The sequence below is a fragment of the Gymnoscopelus microlampas genome, assembly GCF_963454915.1.
Source record: "Gymnoscopelus microlampas genome assembly, chromosome: 4".
In the NCBI taxonomy this organism is placed as follows: Eukaryota; Metazoa; Chordata; class Actinopteri; order Myctophiformes; family Myctophidae; genus Gymnoscopelus; species Gymnoscopelus microlampas.
Window position 1 is genome coordinate 33,009,620 of NC_139941.1, and position 22,464 is coordinate 33,032,083.

Here is a 22,464-nt window from a genome sequence, read left to right on the forward strand (position 1 = left end):
CACACCTGGTACAGATGGATCTACGGGCCCTGCAACTACAGCTACAGCTGCAGAAGAGGAGTCCAAGGGAAGGTTCAGAATGCAGGTGGGGTTCTTTGATGGCGGCGGGTTAGGCAGCGCCATGGACATCCTGGGCCTCCCTCCGGACGTGTCTCAGGGCCCAGATATGAAGAGCGACTCGGTGAGCCTCCACAGCCTCCATTCGACGGGTACGGGCCACACTCAGGCCTCTGACACCCACTCCAACACCTACTACATGAGGACCTTCGGCCACAACACCATAGACGCCATCCCCAACATAGACTTCTACCGGCAGACGGCCGCCGGGGACAAGTTTGCGCGACCCTCTCTGTCTGAACTGCACGACGAACTGGACAAGGTAACTACAGTGTCAAAGGTCAAATGTGTCCACTGTGCTGTGGACACATCATGTCAAGGACCCCCAGCCCAAAATGATATGTATTTGGCCACGGACCCCCATCTCAAAATATTTAGTTCCAGGGACCCCCCCCAGAAGAAAAAAAAATATATATATATATATTAACATTTTCACGATTTTTCAAAAATAGCAGATCTACAAGCTCATAGCGTGGCACTCGGTGCCACTCTATGAGCTTGTATATCAGCTATATTTGAATAGCCAAAGTATAAAAGGTTGTTAACATTATTGTGATGCTATATTTGCTGGAGACACCCCCAACTGGACCCCTGGGGGTCCCCGGACCCCACTTTGAGAACCAATGCTGTGGAGGTCTTTACAACTTCTCTCTCCCTGACATGAGATTGTTATTATACTCTATTATTCCCACTTCCAGTTTGTTGGATGGTGTCATGTGTTATAAGAAGAAGAGATGAGATATACAATAAGATAACTTGAGATGACGTACAATAAGATATTTAACTTAAGTCACTATTGAGCCATTTGACAATTCCTGCACTGTTTAGACCACATTCCTTCATGCCCACCTAGAAGCCAGTATACTGCTATCAATGGACCCAATGACATCATTGGAAGCATAAGTTGTGCATAATTAACATGCATGCACACGTGCACACACACATACGCGCCTGTGCACGCACGCACGCACGCACGCACACACACACACACACACACACACACACACACACACACACACACACACACACACACACACACACAATACTACATCACTACTTGAATTTTTTGAATTTTTACCCACTCCTTCGACATGAGTCAAGGAAACAAACCATACAGTCATACTATGTGTAGACCTATATTAATATAGGCTACTGTTGACTTCAAATGAAAAGTATATATATTGACAGCAACACACACTGTTTTGGCACGATCATTCAGTTCAGAGTGTCAACTTTTAATTAATAAACTCAAACCTCATTTTTTTTTACATTTTTTTAACAGTCACCAAGTTAAGGGTGTCGGAAGTATTTGGCCAGATCTTTTGTTTATAAGGAGTAGATGCACTTCTGTAGCTAAATAACAGAGACATGTCTCACATGTGCATGTTTACATGCATGAATAAAGGCTCTTTTCCACTACAAGAACTAAGTGAACAGTGCTGTACTGTGAAATGTATTTCACAGGTTCTGGATTTATTTGGTTGGTTTCAGATAAGGTTTTCACTTCTCAGAACCTAATTTGGGACCCTGCTCAGGGGCAGTGGTCGTGGAAAGTAACTAAGTACATGTACTCAAGTACTGTACTTAAGTATTTCTGATTTTCTATACTTTTACTTCTACTCCACTACATCTCAGAGACAAATATTGAACTTTTACTCCATTACAATTATTTGAAACTTTTAGTTACTACTTTGTAGATTTTGATTATTATTACAAAACATACATTTACCACTTCAGCCCTATTTAAACTTTGGCTATTTGAAAATAGCCGATCTACAAGCTCACAACGCGTCGCATCGTAGATCTGCTATTTGAGTGAAACGGGACATTCTGCATAATGAGTACTTTAATGAGTACAAAATGTGAGTACCCACCACTGCTCAGGGGGTGGTACTAACCCTGAGTTCTGTCAACCCAGAACTCAGAACGTATACTTAAAAAAAATACAGCATATATTTATTGTCTCTCTCTTTTCTCTCTCTCCACCACTTCCACCACTCTGATTGGTTAATTAGGGGCCGTTGGACGACAGTTTGGCCAATGGGGAGGAGCTGACAGCAGCAGAGGAGGCGGCGGCTCTGGCAGCGGCCAAGGAGGCTAAAGGAGGAAATGTGAAGTTTGGTTGGATCAAAGGTGTCTTGGTGAGTGGGATCTAGAACAGTGGCCTTCTCATCTCACTGGTTTCTTATACTTCTGGTCTATACACTGTCAAATTCTGAGTGTGCATTGAACTCTTAAGAGTGTAGCAATGTACCCTTTGTCAGCCTACTGATTGGTCCCTTCTGATTGGTCACCTGACTGACCAGGGACCGCCTCCTTCTGGTTGTGATGCTGAGTTTGCTCCAAACAAGAAAAATATTAATTTTTGGGGAGGAAAAAATACATTATGCCCAGTCACTATACTGCACCCAAGATGTTCATTTTTACTGAGGCCAAGTTTAAAATAAGAATTGGATACTTTAAATATCAATACGAGGCAACTGGAAAACACATTTTTTGGTAGTGGATGGAGAGAGAGGATTTTTGTCCAACCAAGCAACAGCAACCAATGGGCATGAAGAGGGGCGGGACCACAGGCAGGACTTGACAAAGGGTTTGTCAAAAGATTTGCACAAGTTTTCACGATTTTTCAAAAATAGCAGATCTACAAGCTCATGCAGCACTCGGCAAAGCGTGCCGCAAAGTCTTTTAAGCTCTTGTCAGGGGTTTTATTAAAATACTGTTGCTTCAGCATCATAGCTAACAGTAAACAACAAAGAAAAGGAAACAAAAAATGGCCAACCTCAACTTACCTAATCAAATCAGAGCAAACAAATGACAAATCACCTAATCAAAAACAAGAGCAAAAAGGTTAAACTGCAGTCTATCCACTCCTACCAAACCTAGGCTGTTGAAATTAATGAACACTTAGCTAGTAGTCTGGCCTGGAGAGTGGAAAGCATGCAGGAGCTGGGGACACTATGTAGTAGTTAAGAATATTGGTAGTTTTAGGGAGAGAGAGGAAGGGATGGATGGGGAGAGAGGAAGAGAAAGCCTATTTCACCCACGCAAGAACCTGGCCAATGCTGGGTACCCCAACCTGAACCGGTTTGATCTCCGACTATCCCTGTGTGCCGAATTGTCTGTGTGTGTGTGTGTGTGTGTGTGTGTGTGTGTGTGTGTGTGTGTGTGTGTGTGTGTGTGTGTGTGTGTGTGTGTGTGTGTGTGTGTGTGTGTGTGTGTGTGTGTGTGTGTGAGAGGTGCATGTAACCACACAACACATTAGACATTATAAAGCACTTTAGTTAAAGGCGCAGAGCATTTTCCACGGCGAGCAGGGTGTCAGAGGTGCAGCTGCAGCGTGTCAATTGTTACAAGAGGAACAATGGACTTATGCTCTGTTCTGCAGTTCATGACATTTATTTGACTGGCAACACACTTAACTACTGCACCTCAGAAAATGTCAGTACAACATTCAACTGTTCAACTCTCTCTCTCTCTCTCTCTCTCTGTGTGTGTGTGTGTGTGTGTGTGTGTGTGTGTGTGTGTGTGTGTGTGTGTGTGTGTGTGTGTGTGTGTGTGTGTGTGTGTGTGTGTGTGTGTGTGTGTGTGTGTGTGTGTGTGTGTGTGTGTGCACGTGCGTGCGTGCGTGCGTGTGCGTGTGCGTGTGCGTGTGTGTGTGTGCTTTAAAGATCCGCTGCATGCTGAACATCTGGGGTGTGATGCTCTTCATCAGAATGTCATGGATCGTAGGACAGGCTGGCATGGGTAAGTTAAATAAGATACTGGCCAACTGTTGGCTTCCAAGGCTACTTACTATTAAAAACACACAGTTTTCCCTGAATAGGTTTCCCCAAAATAAAAGTATCTCAAACAAAATAGTAAATAAGGTTAGGCTACTGCATGTGGGTGTCAATGGCCATCATAGGGCTGTGCCTATGGCAGCACAGAGAGGCGTCTTGCTCAGTGCATGGGTAGCGCTCTGGACATGATATCGAAAACATCCAAACACAGCAAAACTTTACAAAATGTTCTAATTCCATGGGAAAACCATACTGTATTTGGTCAAACTAAACCAGATTCTGCCTCTACACAGTACGTTAACAAATTACCATGTTATTGTCTGATGGCTACTTGACCTACAGTAGTTGATTTAATAGTTCAAATGTCCATAGTCTTGCAACTGTATAAAAGTGACCAATGTTAGGTGTCAGGGTGGCCCCCAGGTTAGGATGACTGTTCCACATTCTAATGGGTCATACCTGTAGGTTTGATCCCCACGCAAGCTATACAATATGTCCTTCCAAGGTGTCCATGAGCAATACACTGAACCCCCATTTGCTCGCAAACCACAGTACAAATCACTCTGTGATGGAATTGGTGTTGTTATTGCTATCTGTTTATTGAGTGCATACCGTGCACTGATGATTTATTTTCTGTTCAACAGTGTTGACAATTGGGATCATTTTGATGGCTACTGTGGTCACCACCATAACCGGCCTGTCTACCTCGGCCATTGCAACCAATGGCTTTGTACGCGGAGGTGAGATACTAGTAGCCTAAGTGTTGGATCTGTAAATGATAAGTTTATTATAAACATGTCACACATTTTGAGAAGAGTACCATGGAGTACCATGGTTTATTTTATTGTTGTGATATTAGTCATTTAGTCAGAAAAGTACAACCTTTTCAAATGCTAGTTAATGCTAGTTTTCTGTAAGGAAAGAAATGCTTCAATTCTAAATCAGACACAAGGGCATAACGTTTTCAATAGGTCATAAGTTATGCATTGACTGCTTCCTCATCTGTGTTTGACATGGAAGCTTACAGTACACACCATTTTGGCCGAATTTGTATTTCATTTTGTGGGTGGAAGAGACAAGGCATTTAGAAACGGTATACACACAGTGGAAATATGTATTACGATACTGAAAACAAAATAAAAAGTTACAGTATATACACCAAAAAAACAAAAAGGTAATGACAATTCTAAAGATTAGTTTCTATGGCCTAAGGCTCCAGTCTGGCCTCTTGGGTTCCTTTCTCTCTTTGGAAAAACATGATGCATTGTGGCACAGCAAGGGGAAAAAAACTGCTTTGTGTTCCCCCAGGTGGTGCTTACTACCTGATCTCCAGGAGCCTGGGGCCAGAGTTTGGAGGCTCTATCGGACTCATCTTTGCCTTTGCCAACGCTGTGGCTGTTGCCATGTATGTGGTCGGCTTTGCTGAGACTGTTGTGGAGCTGCTGAATGTAAGCAGTACTCTGTGCGATTTTTCACTAACCTTCATTACAATCTTAGGTAATTTAATACAGTGATTCTCAACCTTTTTCATGTCAAGGACCTCCAAATTAATTAACTCATTCACTGCCAGAATAAATAGATAAATAAAGCCCAGACTGCCTGCCAGCGATTTTTAGATTTTCCTTACCTTTTCAAGTAGCCACAGAATATTTATCTCCAGTATGATCGAACCTGATGGTTGCTAATCACAGAGGGTTTCACTGTGCTTCCGCGAAAAAGAAAAAAAAAGTCATCGCGACCTCCCGTACACAGGAGCCGAGATACAGAATATTTCCAAAAGATTTGAACCAGGAATAGATGGGGCAGTAAATCTTTGGATCACGTTATCTCCTGGTGACAGTCTGGGCCTTGGGAAAAAAGTTGTCAAAGTCGTCCTATGGCAGTGAATGAGTTAATGTACTTGGATGCAGATCGGGAAAAAATATTTTTTGCAAGGGACTCATAGAAAATAATAATCCACATTTTCCCCCAGAATATTTAAAAACACTACAGTATTTTCACATCTGTCTAGCTGTCAGTTTCTCTGTCCACCATGAGGAAATACTGATCTGTTTTTCTGAGCAGTACGGATATTGTTGAATGTCTTGACGAGGTAACTGGTTTGTCTCAGGATGTGGATGCGTTGATGTTTGATGAGACCAATGACATCCGTATCGTTGGCGTCCTGACTGTCATACTGCTGCTGGGGATCTCTGTGGCTGGAATGGAGTGGGAGGCCAAGGTACCATTGTTTGATTGTTTGATTGTACCACTGTCATGCTACTGCTGTGAATCTCTTAACTCCAGTTAAGAACATCAACAAGTACATTTACTCAAGTGCTTTACTTAAGTACAATTGTGAGGTACTTTACTGGAGTACCAATTTTCAGTTATTTTACTTCTACTTCACTACATCTCAAAGGCAAATATTGTGCTTTTACTCCACTACATTAGTTAAACTTTAGTTACCCGTTACTCTGTAGATTTTGATTATTATTACAAAACATACGTTAACCACTTCAGTCCTATATATACGTTGGCTATTTGAAAATAGACAATCTACAAGTTCATAACTTGTAGATCTGCTATTTTCAAAAGATTTTAATACTTTTTATACATATACCTTGTGAAACTGGACATTCCGCATAATGATTACTTTTACTTTTGGTACTTTAAGTATATTTTGATGCCAATACTTTTGTACTTTTACTCAAGTAAATTTTGTATTTCTACATAGCAGTATTGATACTTGTACTTGAGTAAAACATTTTTGTACTTTTTCCACCACTGGTTGTGACACTCTCTCTCTCTCTCTCTCATTCTCAGGCTCAGATTGTGCTGTTGGTGATTCTGCTGGCAGCCATTGCCAACTACTTCATAGGAACGTTCATGCCCATCGAAGCCAAAGAACAGAAGGGCTTTTTCGGCTACAACAGTCAGTCTGGCTTTTTCATATTAAGCCCCTGTAGTGCATTTAACCCAGTAGTGTTTACACTTGAGAGACACAGACACCCCTGTTACTGAACAAAAACTCTATATAGCAATGATTACTACCAGTATATATAGAGCTAACACTTATTTTAACAAACAAATATCACTTAGCCTACCTTTAACATAATATCTTAAAATGTAACTAAATATCATTTAGTTACGGTTCAACTGTCAGAACATGGTGCTGATGTGCTGCTAATAGTGTATATTGCTACTGCTACTTTTGAACTCTTTTCATAGTTAGGCTTTTACATTTTTACAAATGAATGGACAGCAGAGCGCAGCTGCTGGTTTCCTCAACATGTCATGTGTTATCTGCTATCAAACATAGAACCAATAATATGTTGTGTGATGATTGGCTGAAGGTGCGTACACTTCGTGTTTGCTGTCAGGCAACACTGGAATTGGTTTATATCAATTGGTAACAAGGAACAAGGAAGAGCAGCTTGCCATTCAAGGTGTGTGCACACAGTATGTGGAGAGGTGCAAAGTTCTTCAAAGTAGTGGTTCTCAAACTTTTTCATGTCAAGGACCCCTAAATCAATGTGTATTTCGCCGCGGACCCCCATCTGAAAATATTTTGTGCCAAGGAGTGGACCCCCCATACAAGATTTGCGGTGTGAACATTTTCAACAATTTTGAGATATTTTCAAAGAATGTCAAGATGTTTTGAAAATAGCTGATATGTATAGGGCTATAGGGGTCCCTGGACCCCTCTTTGAGAACCCCTGCATTAGACCACGGACCACCATAACTCTTGAGAGTGTACAAATGGAACCAAATGGACCCGTAATCCATCCATTTGGTTCCATTTGTACACTCTCAGAGTTACAACCACATAAGTATCCATTTGGTTCCTAACTATCCATCATTTATCTGGGGACCCCCTGGAACCCCCACTGGACCCCACTTTGAGAACCAATGCTTCAAAGCCATGATGCCTCATAGCGCCTGGTGCTCTCATTGGCTACTGTTCATGCTTGAAAATGTGTCTAGGATGGCTCACAGACCAGAACTAGAATCAGATCCAATCTCTGATTTAGCATCAGTGACAAGCATGAGCAGCGATTTGGCTCCAATCCGGGCTGTTTTGTCCCAGATCTCAACATTTTGTCTGGGACAGGAAAATCAGGGCCATGACCATGACCACATCAGAATCAATGGTTCGGCCCATTGAACTAACAGGGGATGGAATCCCTAACCTCTGCAACATGAAAGGAGCCATTCCCTCTACCCACTGAGCTACATAAGGAATAGAAGACTTAACTATGACGGTGTTAAGCCTAATTTATACTTTATACTTTACGACAGTGACACTTGCAGAAAAGCACCGATCTTCAGCCCTGATGGTAAAATCCGTGCCATGCTGTAGCCAATGAGCTACAGAGGGACTAGGACATTGTAGAGTTGAATTACTTTAGAAAAAGTGATCTTATCTCCTGTATCTTTGTCTTCCTCTCTAGTGGCCATCTTTCTAGAGAACGTGGGTCCGGACTTCAGAGACGACGAGTCCTTTTTCTCTGTGTTCGCCATTTTCTTTCCTGCAGCCACTGGGATCTTGGCTGGAGCCAACATCTCTGGAGACCTCACTGTGAGTTCAAAACAAAAAAAGAGCATTTATTTAGAGATCATAGAGGGTATTTAAGGGATAGTTCACCCCCAAAAAATCGATTAGTCACCCCATGAAGACTTGAATTCATGGATATTGTTTTGTTTTTGACGCATTCCTAAGCCAATAAATTGATGCCAGCGGACCGGTAGGTAGCAGTTCCAGTAGGAGACACAAAGGAGACTCTTTGTCTCCTACTGGAACAGCTGCCGATCATCAAATTATTGGCTTAGGAATGCGTCAAAAACAAAACAATATCCATAACCATGAATTCAAGTCTCCATGGGGTGACTAATCGATAGAAAAAAAGTCATTTTGGGGGTGAACTATCCCTTTAAGCCCTATTTTGAAGGGGACCTGATCCTGATACTAGACTGGACATTGTTTGTTTGATTGATTGATTGATTGATTGATTGATTGATTGATTGATTGATTGATTGATTGATTGATTATTTTATTAGTCAAAGAAATGTTGACAGCACGGAGGTACACTAAACATTTATTGATAAAAAAAATCCTTTGGACTTGTTTGCATTGTTTGCATCGCACACACACACACGCACGCACACACACACACACACACACACACACACACACACACACACACACACACACACACACACACACACACACACACACACACACACACACACACACACACACACACACACACACACACACACACACACACACACACACACACACACACACACACACACACACACACACACACACACACACACACACACACTATGGGGATAAGGATGACTGTTGTATTGTGATCTTCACCATACAGGACCCACAGTTAGCTATACCTAAAGGAACTCTGCTGGCCATTCTTGTCACTGGTGTGACCTATGTGGCTGTCGCTCTGTCTACTGGTAAATACTTTATACACCTTACACATAACTAACTCTGTCTACTGGTAAATACTTTATACACCTTACACAAAACTAACTCTGTCTACTGGTAAATACTTTATACACCTTACACAAAACTAACTCTGTTTACTGATGAATACTTTATACACCTTACACAAAACTAACTCTGTCTACTGGTGAATACTTACACCTTACACAAAACTAACTCTGTGTACTGGTAAAAACTTTACACCTTACACAAAACTAACTCTGTCTACTGGTAAATACTTTATACACCTTACACATAACTAACTCTGTTTACTGGTGAATACTTTATACACCTTACACAAAACTAACTCTGTGTACTGGTAAAAACTTTATACACCTTACACTAAACTAACTTCTGTCTACTTTTGAGACAGAAGTCTGGATGAAAACACTGCAATACAGTACAAGTGGAACATAGTGTGCATTTGTGCGTGCATGTGTGTGTGTTTACATGCGTGTGTATGTGTGTGTGCTCCCCCCCCCCCCCCCCCGTATAGGTGCCTGTATAGTGCGAGATGCCACAGGGGACCGTAATGACACTGTGACTGACACAGTGAACTGTACTGACGCTGCATGCACTCTGGGATATGACTTCTCCATCTGCAAGGAGGGCGGGTGCCAGTACGGACTCATGAACGACTTCCAGGTAGGACCACAGTAAACCTATTACTACCAAGCCTGGCATTGCTAGACTGATCACGTGGGATTCACACACAAGTTCCTCCACCGTGGAGGAACTTGTGATATAGCTAGATTATTCTGCACAGAGAAAAGGAGGCTTAATTTGGAAAATGTAATTTTAATTCATATGTGCTAGTAGTAAAGCTGGTAGAAATATTACCATTACCAGTGTAACACGTTTGCCACAGTCTGCCACAGTCAGTAGGCAAAGCAGGCAGGATGTTTTGTTTAATCATGACTTGTTTTATTTATATTGTCTGACTGAATCTTGCTAAACTGTCTTGATAGCATCGCCTGGCACTTAGAGACTAGCCTGAAACAATCAAATTAACTAGGAGGAGTGTAAACAACACCTAAGAATACCTCCGCTGCACCAAGCTAAAGCGCACACATAGACAGACAGACAGACAGACAGACAGACAGACAGACAGACAGACAGACAGACAGACAGACAGACAGACAGACAGACAGACAGACAGACAGACAGACAGACAGGCTGGGTCGGACTCGGGACACGACCACAGGGTAGTCTGATTTGAAACAAATGTCCTTTAATCACTTTGTCTTGCTCGCTCATCACATTGCTCAGCTGATGGATGCGTTTGTGTGTCAGAGACGGAGAGAGAGAGAGAGAGAGAGAGAGAGAGAGAGAGAGAGAGAGAGAGAGAGACAGACAGAGAGAGAGAGAGAGAGAGAGAGAGAGAGAGGGAGAGAGAGAGAGAGAGCCCTCAAACATAGCTTTGAGGACGTTTGATAGTTTTTTTAAACAGATATATCTTAGATTATGTGAATATATTTTACTTGCCTTGGGCAATCGGACAGCAGTTAGTGTGAACCCCTGCAATGTATGTACACTACAGTATGTTAGTACTTGTATGTACACACACACACACACACACACACACACACACACACACACACACACACACACACACACACACACACACACACACACACACACACACACACACACACACACACACACACACACACACACACACACACACACACACACACACACGCATGTGCATGTGACTGTGTGTGTGTGTGCATGTGCATGTGCATGTGTATGAGCTATTCCCAAACAAAGGGCAGCAGAGATAATAGCCTGTTGTTTGGAGTCACAAGGTTCTCGCTGGCTGGAGCCAGGAATGAATGGTAGCATTGACAACCACCACCTCCACCACACACACACACACACACACACACACACACACACACACACACACACACACACACACACACACACACACACACACACACACACACACACACACACACACACACACACACACACACACACACACACACGGCAGTGACACAGATTTGCGGGTAACGTGAGGTTCAAACTTTGTTTTGGTGAGCGCAGGAAAAACATAATCATGTATAAATGTTTAAATCACTGCTATCCAGAGTAAGACCTGGAATTTCAAAGCAAGGACACAGAGACAGTTTGACATTCAGATAAAACAGCTATGTTTTGAGGCAATAAAACACCAACATCCTTGTCTTAACATTTCTTCTATCAAAACAAAACGACTTGTTCTTTTTAACATTTTTGACAGATATTCAGGGTACTGTGGATAAGACTGTGCTCAATGCCTAAAATGCAAATGTGTGCATGTCTATACGTACTGTACATGTAATCTATGCACACATGCATGCTACATGCAAGTGTGTGTGCTTGTACATGATATTTCTCTGCATGATGCTTGCTTAACCCATTAAGACCGGGAACGCATCTGTGTAATTTTTAGATTTCTTTGGCTATTAAAAAATAACAGATATTAAAGCTCATAGTGCGGCACCAAGTGCCGCGCTATGAGCTTGTATATCTGCTATTTCTTTTTTTAAATCGTGAACATTTGGGTAAATCTTTAGTTTGAATGTATATATTTTAAAGCATACATTTGTAACTCAAATCTTTGCTTCTGGGGATTCTGCAAACGTCTTCTAAAGATTAACAGTTTTATTTTAAAACCTTGCTATATATCAGTGGTTCTCAAACTTTTTTCATGTCAAAATGATACGTATTTGTCCGCCGACCACCCCCATCTCAAAATATGTTGTTCCAGGGACCCCTCAGAAGCAAAGATTTGAGCTACAAATGTTCGCTTTAAAAAAATATATATATATATTCAAAGATGTGCATGTCTTTCCATCTCTTGTTTTCTATAGATCTACAATATCTATGAGCTTGTAGATCTGCTATTTTTTAATAGCCAAAGACTCCCCTGGTATGCATCTTTGTGCATGTGTTGTATTGTACAGTATGTGCATTGTATTGTATCTGTCTATCTGGCCAGGTAATGAGTCTGGTATCGGGGTTTGGTCCCCTCATCACAGCAGGGATCTTCTCAGCTACTCTCTCTTCTGCCCTGGCCTCTCTAGTCAGCGCTCCCAAAGTCTTCCAGGTAAGAGTCCTCTCTCCTCTGTCCTGTCCAGAGTCCCCTCTCCTCTGTCCTCTGTCCCCTCTCCTCTGTCCTGTCCAGAGTCCCCTCTCCTCTGTCCTGTCCAGCCCCTGCTCTGTCCAGTGTCTCCTCTCCTCTGTCCTGTCCAGCGTCCTTTCTCCTCTGTCCTCTGTCCTCTGTCCTCTCTCCTCTGTCCTGTCCAGCGTCCTCTCTCCTCTGTCCTATCCAGTGACCTCTATCCTCTGTCCTGTCCAGAGTCCCCTCTGTCCTGTCCTGTCCAGTGACCTCTCTCCTCTGTCCTGTCCAGTGTCCCCCCTGCTCTGTGCAGTGTCTCCTCTCCTCTGTCCTGTCCAGTGTCTCCTCTCCTCTGTCATGTCCAGTGTCGTCTCTACTCTGTCCTGTTCAGTGTCCTCTCTCCTCTGTCATGTCCCTCGAAGCCAGGGAACAAGAACTGGACAGACCAAATCCACACTGCAGCAAGTTTACTCTTAACAAATTAAACCCTATACATTTCATTGACCAGGGTACCACAAGGATTGTCTGTACTTGGTCCCCTACACACGGTGTGTTTGTTTGTTTGTTTGTTTGGTAAGATAGACTTGGGGATGGATGGGCAGATTGTCCTGAAACTTGGTGAGATCAGTAGGCAACACCAAAGAGAATATTGACTATTGGGTGTAACATGTTAAGGCCCGAATCATTCAAGGTCTGCTTATTGGCAACGCTAGAACGAATTGCTGAATGTTCAAGAAACATGAAACAATGTCAAGGTCAAAATCGAAGGGTGGATTTTCATAGAAACTGGGTGGGGATGATCAGTAGGCTGTTACAGTCAGACAATAATATATATATACTGTATAAAGAAAAGATAACCACATTTCTGACCAAAAAGGTGTAGACTGTGAAGTTTGGGTTAAAACATGGTCAAGGTCAGATTTGAGAGTCATACTGTAGAACACAGTGTTAGTAGGGGCAGTATAACATCTATAGATGCATTTGTTTCATTTTGTTGTATTATTTTTCAGACTCTTGAAAATTCAAGTGGGAGTTATTTTGCCAACAGTCAAACTCAACGTTTGTATGGCCTTATTTAACACAGTGAATTGAATGAATGAATGCTGCTGTCATTCTAGGCTCTGTGTAAGGACAACATCTACCCTGGACTAGGCATGTTTGCAAAGGGTTATGGTAAAAACAATGAGCCTCTCCGAGGTTACGTCCTGACCTTCTGCATTGGCCTCGCCTTCATTCTGATTGGTAGGTCTCCTCCGTACAGAGCCTTCTCGGTCCAACCACAAATGTAACAGTTATTGTTAAATAACTTTTGTTTTACTTGTCGATATTGAAACTGTACTGTATGGTTTTTCTTTCTGTCAGGGGATTTGAACATCATTGCTCCTATCATCTCTAACTTCTTCCTGGCCTCGTATGCCCTCATCAACTTCTCTGTGTTCCACGCCTCTCTGGCAAACTCCCCAGGTACAGTGCACACATTTCTACCTGCTATCTATGACCATTAGTACTATATATATACAGTACACTGCAAAATAGAGTGGTGGCCATGGTAGAAGTCACCCACCCTGCATCAGCTGTGGACAAAGTACTCAACCACAGTACTTGAGTCAAAGTATACGTATATTCTCTTGTTCAAATATTACCCAACTACAAGTGAAAGTTGCTTTGTCAGATTTGCACTTGAGTTAAAGTACAGTATTTGCTTATACTTAAGTACTCAAAAGTACAAATTACAAAGTACATTTTGTTTTTTGTATCAATGTATTGCTCAGAATTTGCTGTATTAAAATTTTGACATTTCCCACCAAATCTACACAAAAATTCCAGAAATAAAATATAAAAAATCAATAATACAGAAAATAACAGATTTACAAACTCACGTGTTATTTCACTACAGTATATTGTGTTTAATAAGTGGTTAATTCATGACATAATTTCCCTTCCTAGAAATGCAATGGAGTCAAAAGCACAACATTTGCCCTTGAAGTATCCAAAAATACAAATACTTCAAGTAAAGTACAGATACTCAAAAGATTTGAGTACTGTACTTACATACTGTCCACCACTGAACTGCATGTTGACTGAACTACTGTTCTTTTACCACAGGGTGGCGACCTAGCTTCAAGTATTACAACAAGTGGGTGTCATTGGCTGGGGCGGTCCTGTGCTGTGTGGTGATGTTTGTGATTACCTGGTGGGCAGCTCTGGTCACCATGCTCATCGTCCTGGCACTGTACATCTATGTCAGCTACAAGAAACCTGGTACACACACACGCACGCACACACACACACGCACGCACGCACGCACGCACGCACGCACGCACGCACGCACGCACGCACACACACACACACACACACACACACACACACAGTGGTGGTAAAAGTACTCACATTCTTTACTTAAGTAAAAGTATCAATATTGCAATGTAGAAATACTCTGTTACAAGTAAAAGTCCGCAATAAAAATTACTTGAGTAAAAGTACAAAAGTATTGGTATCAAAATGTACTTAAAGTACAAAAGTAAAAGTACTCATTATGCAGAATGTCCCATTTCAGAAGTTTTCAAATATACAAAATGTATACAAATCTAGAAAATAGCAGATCTACAAGCTCTACAACGCATTGTGATCGGCTATTTACAAATGGCCAAAATGTATATAGGGCTGTACACACACGCGCACAACCCATAAGATCACTCACAATTTTCAGCATACCAGCAAAACTACAACATCAGTCTGTGGATGATGTGTTTGCTACCTGTGTCCTTCTACTTTTATATTCTGTTCTGTCTGACCCAGAGTCTGTGGTAAATAGTGCACATGTGAATTGGGATTATCCATCATAATGTATTATTCTAACCTACAGTAGGGTTTATTGTTTTTGTATCGCAGATGTGAACTGGGGTTCCTCTACTCAGGCTCTGACCTATAACCAGGCTCTGACCCACTGTCTGCACCTCACTGGAGTAGAGGACCACATTAAAAACTTCAGGTATGGTTGTCTCCAATTAAATTCTGTCTCCCGAGTTTTATTACGTTTGCTCACCCGGCCAATTCATGTCAGCATCTGAGTGGAGCATAGATAACATAATGACATAATGATTATCTCTAAACAAGAGCTTCAGGTAACTAAAGCATAATTGTTTATGGAACCAAAGCAGTCAATAGGAAAACAAATCCTATCCTGTCATGCTACATAATTCGTTGCTGTCGGGCAACTCCATTTTAACGCTTTTGCATTTTTTTCCATAAATGAGTACTATTGAACACACAAAAATATTGAACCAATGAAAAGTATTAAAAAGCGCTTGTGACAAAACCAGCTAACTCCATTGGATCCTCAAACTTTCTGCTAAACCAGCTAACTCCACCAAAGGGGGGTGGAGTTAGCTGGTTTTGCTGACTCCAGGCTCCAGGCTCCACTCCCTTTTGACCTCCAACTGCATTGAGAGCTTGGAGGTCCATTCAGCTGTTCTTATTAATGATGAACAAAACCTCCTAACTCCACTTTTTGTTTTGTTTTTGGGTCATGTCCTGAAAAATGAATATTTTGGAATTAGCTGGTTTCTTGTCTGGTTTCTGCCAGACAGGAGAGATAAAATGTTAAATGGTGCATTTATATAGCGCCTTTCTCCAACGTGCTTTAAAATGTGCATTACATTCACCCATTCAAATTCCCACAATTCCCATTCCCACAATCACACACAGATGGTGGAGGTAACCATGCAAGGCACCAACCTACCTGTCCATTGGGATTAGTTAGGAGGTAAGTGTCTCAAGGACACTGCGACACTAACTCAGGGGGAACTGAGGATCGAACCAGTAACCTTCCGTTCCCAAGCGGCTGCTCTATCTCCTGAGCCACTGCCGCCCAGTGCGCCTACATATGGTTATGATAATAACGATTTGTTGCTATCTTTTTGCCACTGTCTTTCAGACCCCAGTGTTTGGTGATGACAGGCTATCCTAACTCCCGCCCTGCCCTGCTTCACCTTGTTCACTCCTTCACCAAGAACATTGCTCTCATGTGCTGTGGCCACATCAGGACTGTACGTATAGCTGCTGGTTACACGCGCACGCGCACGCGCACACGGACACGGACGCGCACGCGCATGCACACGCACACGCACACGCACACACACACACACACACACACACACACACACACACACACACACACACACACACACACACACACACACACACACACACACACACACACGTAGGTTGGCTGTATATTTCAGACGCAGTAAGTCTGATTCACCCCTTGGTGTGTCATCTTGTTGGTACTGTTTCTCAGGTATCCCGGAGGCCCAACTTTAAGGAGTTGGCTCAGGACCATGCTCGCTGTCAGCGCTGGCTCCATAAGAAAGGCATCAAAGCCTTCTATACTCCTGTCTTCTCAGACAACCTGAGGCACGGTGCTCAGGTCCTCTTAATGGTAACTCTCATCTCTTCAATCAGTCACGTGCATCCTTGTCTGGGATGTTCTCATTCTTTCAAGTTTAGAATGTGATCGGCTAGTATGTTGTTAAGAATAGGATCTTTTGTTATTACACTGTTAATATAAAGCTGATGTGGTGTTCCTCCAGGCAGCAGGTCTGGGTCGTCTGAAGCCTAACACTCTGGTGATGGGCTTTAAAAACAACTGGAGCGATGGAGAGATGAGAGACGTAGAGATTTACGTCAACTCTATACAGTAAGGATGTACTATGATATGTGCGGATGGTAGAGAGATATGGCTACTGATACATTAACAACAAGTATTCTCATTTTACATGTACTGTAGAGCAGAAACCCTACATTGTCCCACACTCAGCAAGTATTTTTGCGACGGCAGTAACAAAAAACTCCACCGTAACTGGAAGAAATGTCAGGCAGACGAAGACTGGGGTGGCCGGAAATCTGCCTTTGACCATGTTTTTTCCACAACCGTATCCAAAGACACAATCTTCAGTGTCTAATCACATCTCACACCTGACATTGGTATAAGACTGAAGATTGGGTTTAATGATGTTGGGAAAAAGGGTGACTAATCTCTTGGATAATATTTTGTGAGCATTTTATTTTCCACACTGGAAACTCACATTATGCATGTATTTTTGAAATAGGCATCGCAGTGTGTATTTCCTATGCTTTCTTTCAAGATAAAACAAGTGTCCCTGACGGTGTTTGAAATGTGCAATAGAAATAGACTTGTCTTAATATGTGTGTGTTCCAGTGATGCATTTGACCTGCAGTTTGGAGTGGTCATTCTCAGGCTACAGGAGGGACTTGACATCTCTCATATCCAGGGACCAGGTACACATTCCCCATAGAACTGACAGGAAATTTAACAGACAACAAGAAATCTATATGTGAGATATTTAAATCCCTGAGCTTTTATTTTTATTTTGTATTTATTCTTTTAGAGAAGAGAAGCATTGATAAAATGATATGGTGAACTAAATATTCTATATAAATCTGGGGGGTAAGGTAACAATGTCTGCCTGTCTCTCTCTGTTTATGCCTGTGTTTCTCCAGAGGAGCTACTGTTGTCCCATGAGAAGCCAGTGAAGGAGGTGGTGGTGACTGTTAACCTATCTAAGGACACAGACACTGATTCCTGTCTCTTGAAAAACACCAGCAACCAAAGCAGCCCGCTGATAATGAGAGGTGAGAGATACAAACTAAACAGTTAAATGTTGTAATCCATTTCTGTTAGCAGTAATCAGATTACACATACTGAACTTACTACACTTACTGAACATATACATTGGTCTTATATCATCGCTGTGATCGCAGGCACAAGCTGCAGACGAGTGCAGTAGATGATTAGAAGCTGTGTGATTATCAAATACCCAGGATGAGGGGAAGCTTGCTCTGATTGGTCAGCTGCCGTATCTTCCTTAGGGGTTGTACCGGGTTGTACACAGCTGTATACCAATCAGCACAGCTGCCACCACAAGCTGAACTGCCACCACGTGCAACCTCGCTGCTTAAAGCCTTATTTATGCTATTTTTGAACACCGAATTTAGCAGGTCTACAAGCTCACAAAGCATTATTTTCGGTGCGTGACACAATCTGCAACTACTGTATAAATCGGCATAATGAACTCACCATGTCAATCATTTTCAAAACTTAGCTGCCAAACGCAGTTGCTCAGGAGAGTGTGGTAGAATTCTCAACCAAGGAAACACTGGAGTTTATCCAGGTGCAAAGGAACCAAATCACAGATGGGAAAACAGAGCCCTTTCGACAGTTCACAGAATGGCTGTGTAGTCTGTACCAACAAAGGCGAAGCAAGCCAGCAACACTCCTTCCATGTTTTGAGCCAACTCTCTCCCCACACTTTTGGGAAATCCCAGCGGGACTATAAAAGTTTGTGCACTGGGGCAGTTCCTTGTTAACAGAAATGTTATTACCTACAGTAGAAGGGTTTATCATATTTTATCTTTTGTGGTAAGTAATCCAAATGCTTAAGAAAAAGTAATCAGACTTTGTATTTGAAGTACTGTCTGTGGATTATGATAATGGCTAACCACCTGACCCTGGCTGTAACTACAGTTGATGGTTTGTCTCCAACAGATACAAAGTCCCCGCTGAGTCTGACTGACCAGCGCATGTTAGAGAGCAGCCAGCAGTTTAAAAAGAGACAGGGAAAGGGGACCATCGACGTCTGGTGGCTGTTTGATGATGGAGGTGAATACTGAAGCGTTTGTCATAATTTTCATAACTGCATTTTCTTTTGTCTTGAAGGAGTACGTACTGCATACTGTACATTATCCCTTACATACATGGCATCTACAGTGCATAACACATCTCACTGGAATGTTCTAGGCCTGACACTTCTAATTCCATACCTGCTGACTAATAAGAAGAAGTGGGGTGACTGCAGGATCCGTGTGTTCGTTGGTGGAAAGATCAACCGAATTGATCATGACCGCCGCGCGTGAGTTACCAGTTTTATGCTTATGAACTCATCCTGTCTTAGTATGATCTATTATCTTGAATGTTGTACTGAGCAGTGAATAGAGGTGATTAAGTGGAAGGATTTCAAGGGTCATGGGCTGACAGACGCCCCAAAAGATGACATGATATTTAGATTTAAGTGTTTAATGAATATGAAGTAAATACAAATATTGGAGGTACAGTATGTGTGCAAATTGTAAGTAGTAACCCCTAGGCCGACTGAACTGTCCTACGAAACTCAAGCACTGAAACTAAAATAAATGGCTTCAAATTGAATCCCCTGTCCCACCAAAATTGATGTTAGTTAAATCTACTGTATAATGTTGTACAGTACAGTAGTGGCACTTTCATAGCATGATTTGTCATACTGTCATATGTCATAGTTCAACTGTCATTTTCTATGAATTCCCGAAAACGCTTCTGGTTATCTATCATTAAATACATTATTACACATACATTATAAACAGATGTGTGACACTTAGGTTGAGAGTGTATATTAATTATATTTCTCTGTTCCTCGTCTCGCCTGTGTTTAACTAGGATGGCCTATCTACTGAGTCGCTTCAGGATCGACTATTCTGACATCAACGTTCTGGGAGACATCAACGTCAAACCCAAGAAACACAAGTACATTTTTATTTATACTCCATGGCACAATGGTTTCGCTTGCCAAAAAGAACAAGATTATCAAGCTAACAATGCAAAAATCAGTGATGGAGACACTTCTGATGGATATTTGTAGGAATGAGGCACTACCATCTGCCAGTAGAATAAAATATACTGTATTTTTTTTTGGGTGACCTAATGTTAGAAGCTTTCTTTTGTAGTTAGTACTCCACCATGTTGGTGGAGAGCCACTTGTAAATATTGGTAAGTTAAAGGACTACTTCACCCATTTTCTTCATATAATTGGTCCTCACTAATGCTCATTATAACATGGCACCATTTTTGTCTACTCAGTCTGTGTCTCAGAGGAGGGCTGTGGACAGTTCAGAAACCTGTCTACCAGTGACATCATCGATGGAGAATCCAAGCTAATACAAACTACAGGCTTTCTATTGCTGGAAAGTTAGCATGCTATAATGGAAGCCATTGTTCTCGTGTTAATACAAATTTTAAAATGTAATATTGAAGAAAAAACGTCCTAACGATGATGTCACTGGTAGACGGGTTTCTGAAGTGTCCGCAGCCCTCCTATGAGACACAGACTGAGTAGAAAAAATGACACAATTTTATCTGGAGCATTAGTGAGGATCTATTATATAAAGATAGGTTGAAAATGGGTAAAGTCGTCCTTTAATTACTCACCCAACATGCTTCATTAGTTCAGTGCAATGATGTTATCCATCATGTTTCCAGTAAGCTGACCTTTAAGGAGCTGATTGAGCCATACAGGCTCAAGGAGGACGATATGGAGCAGGAAGAAGCCGAGAGACTGAAAGCCATGGAGCCATGGAGGATCACTGACAATGAGTTGGAATTATACAAGGCTAAGGTAAAACATTCACACAAGTTGTGCTCTTTATTTGGATGTTAAATTATATATTTGCTCTACTCCTTAAATAATACTCAATCGTACAACGGTGTCACGCGACGAAAATAGCTGATTTACAAGATCTATGAGCTTTTAGACCGATTATTCTCAGCATGCGACACTGTTGTACGATGAATTATACATCTGGCTTGGTTCACAGTTTCCATGACTTAACAATTTAACTATAAATGCACAGGATATGATTATGAAAAATAAGAAATAATCAAATCAAATTTTGTAAATGAACAAAAATGGAATATAACAGAATGGAACATTTTTTAAACATTTCCCTACGGTCTGAGAGGTTAAGAACAGTCAAGCACTTTTGCTAGCTCTCAGATCAGGCTTTGAACTGCTTGCATCTACAGACAACAGAGAGTTTTAAGTTTAAGGTGCGTTTTAGTTTGTTTGTTTGTTTGTTTGTTTGTAAGTGTGTGCAGTCTGGATGTACTTTGAGTGGTTCTCTTCCATCCAAACAACTGAGTGAGGAGAATAAAAAAAATGTCTATTGCAACCAACCATTGTTTCTGGCTGCACTCTACTCAACTCCACTAAAACTGTCTCTTTACACATGACATGATCCTCCTTGGGAACTTTCAGTCCAATCGTCAGATCAGATTGAATGAGCTGTTGAAGGAACATTCCGCCGCTGCCAAACTCATCGTCATGTAAGGCTCTTGCTTTCAACTTTATCTACATTTAAATTCTATAAAAACTCAAGTAAAGCTATTACTATAAGTCACTTAATCCTTTTAAAATGTCTGCATCTATAGCTACTGTCCTCTGTCTGTCTGTGTACCAATGTATCTATTTACTGAATCTGTCTGTCTGTCCGTCCGTCTGTCTATCTACCCTCCCCCATAAAGGAGTATGCCATTGGCCAGGAAGGGAACTGTGTCTAGCGCCCTCTACATGTGTTGGTTGGAAACACTATCAAAGGACCTGCCTCCAATGCTACTGGTGAGAGGCAACCATCAGAGTGTCCTCACTTTCTACTCCTAACATACATGCACAGGAGTGTATGCAGAAACAACGTACCGTACTTACATGCACAAGTATGGTATATGTAGTGTATATATATACATTCAGTTGAGAGAGAACAGAGAACAGCTCAGTGTTTTGTAACATCACACATACAATACCTATTTGAATTTTCTGGAAGTACCAAAAGGCAATTTCTAAATAATACAAGAGCGCTAAATTTACTGTACGCCAAAGATATTTAACTCATGCCTGTCAAAGGCATAAACTCAAAGACAGCCAGAACAAGCAGGGCTCTGGATCCATAAAAATCACATTGTGGTAAATCTCATCACATCTGTTCTTATGTTATCTCAACAGTGAAGAGAGTAGAATGTACAGTACGTTTTCACACTGTCTTAACTGAAATCCCCATTCAGTCTTTTAAGATGTGTAAAAGCCTACTTACTTTGTCTTATGACTGTGTCATAAGTGATTGTCAGCAAGGGACACAGTCGTATGACG

The 22,464-nt window shown here is 41.7% G+C and overlaps 1 protein-coding gene across 1 annotated transcript; it reads left to right on the forward strand.

The window, feature by feature from the left end:
- The first annotated feature begins 61 nt into the window (after positions 1-61).
- On the forward strand, positions 62-22,095 carry LOC311043698 (solute carrier family 12 member 2). Its single transcript, XM_084055046.1, has 26 exons — positions 62-379; positions 2,133-2,258; positions 3,789-3,864; positions 4,544-4,639; positions 5,208-5,347; positions 6,010-6,120; positions 6,705-6,813; positions 8,333-8,460; positions 9,275-9,359; positions 9,884-10,032; positions 12,374-12,481; positions 13,612-13,735; positions 13,856-13,957; positions 14,600-14,755; positions 15,386-15,485; positions 16,431-16,542; positions 16,794-16,934; positions 17,086-17,192; positions 17,715-17,794; positions 18,017-18,148; positions 19,062-19,175; positions 19,314-19,425; positions 19,986-20,072; positions 20,805-20,940; positions 21,580-21,647; positions 21,846-22,095. The coding sequence occupies exons 1-26, from the start codon at positions 80-82 to the stop codon at positions 21,979-21,981; spliced, it is 3,135 nt and encodes a 1,044-aa protein (XP_083911172.1). The 5' UTR covers positions 62-79; the 3' UTR covers positions 21,982-22,095.
- Positions 22,096-22,464: the final 369 nt, after the last annotated feature.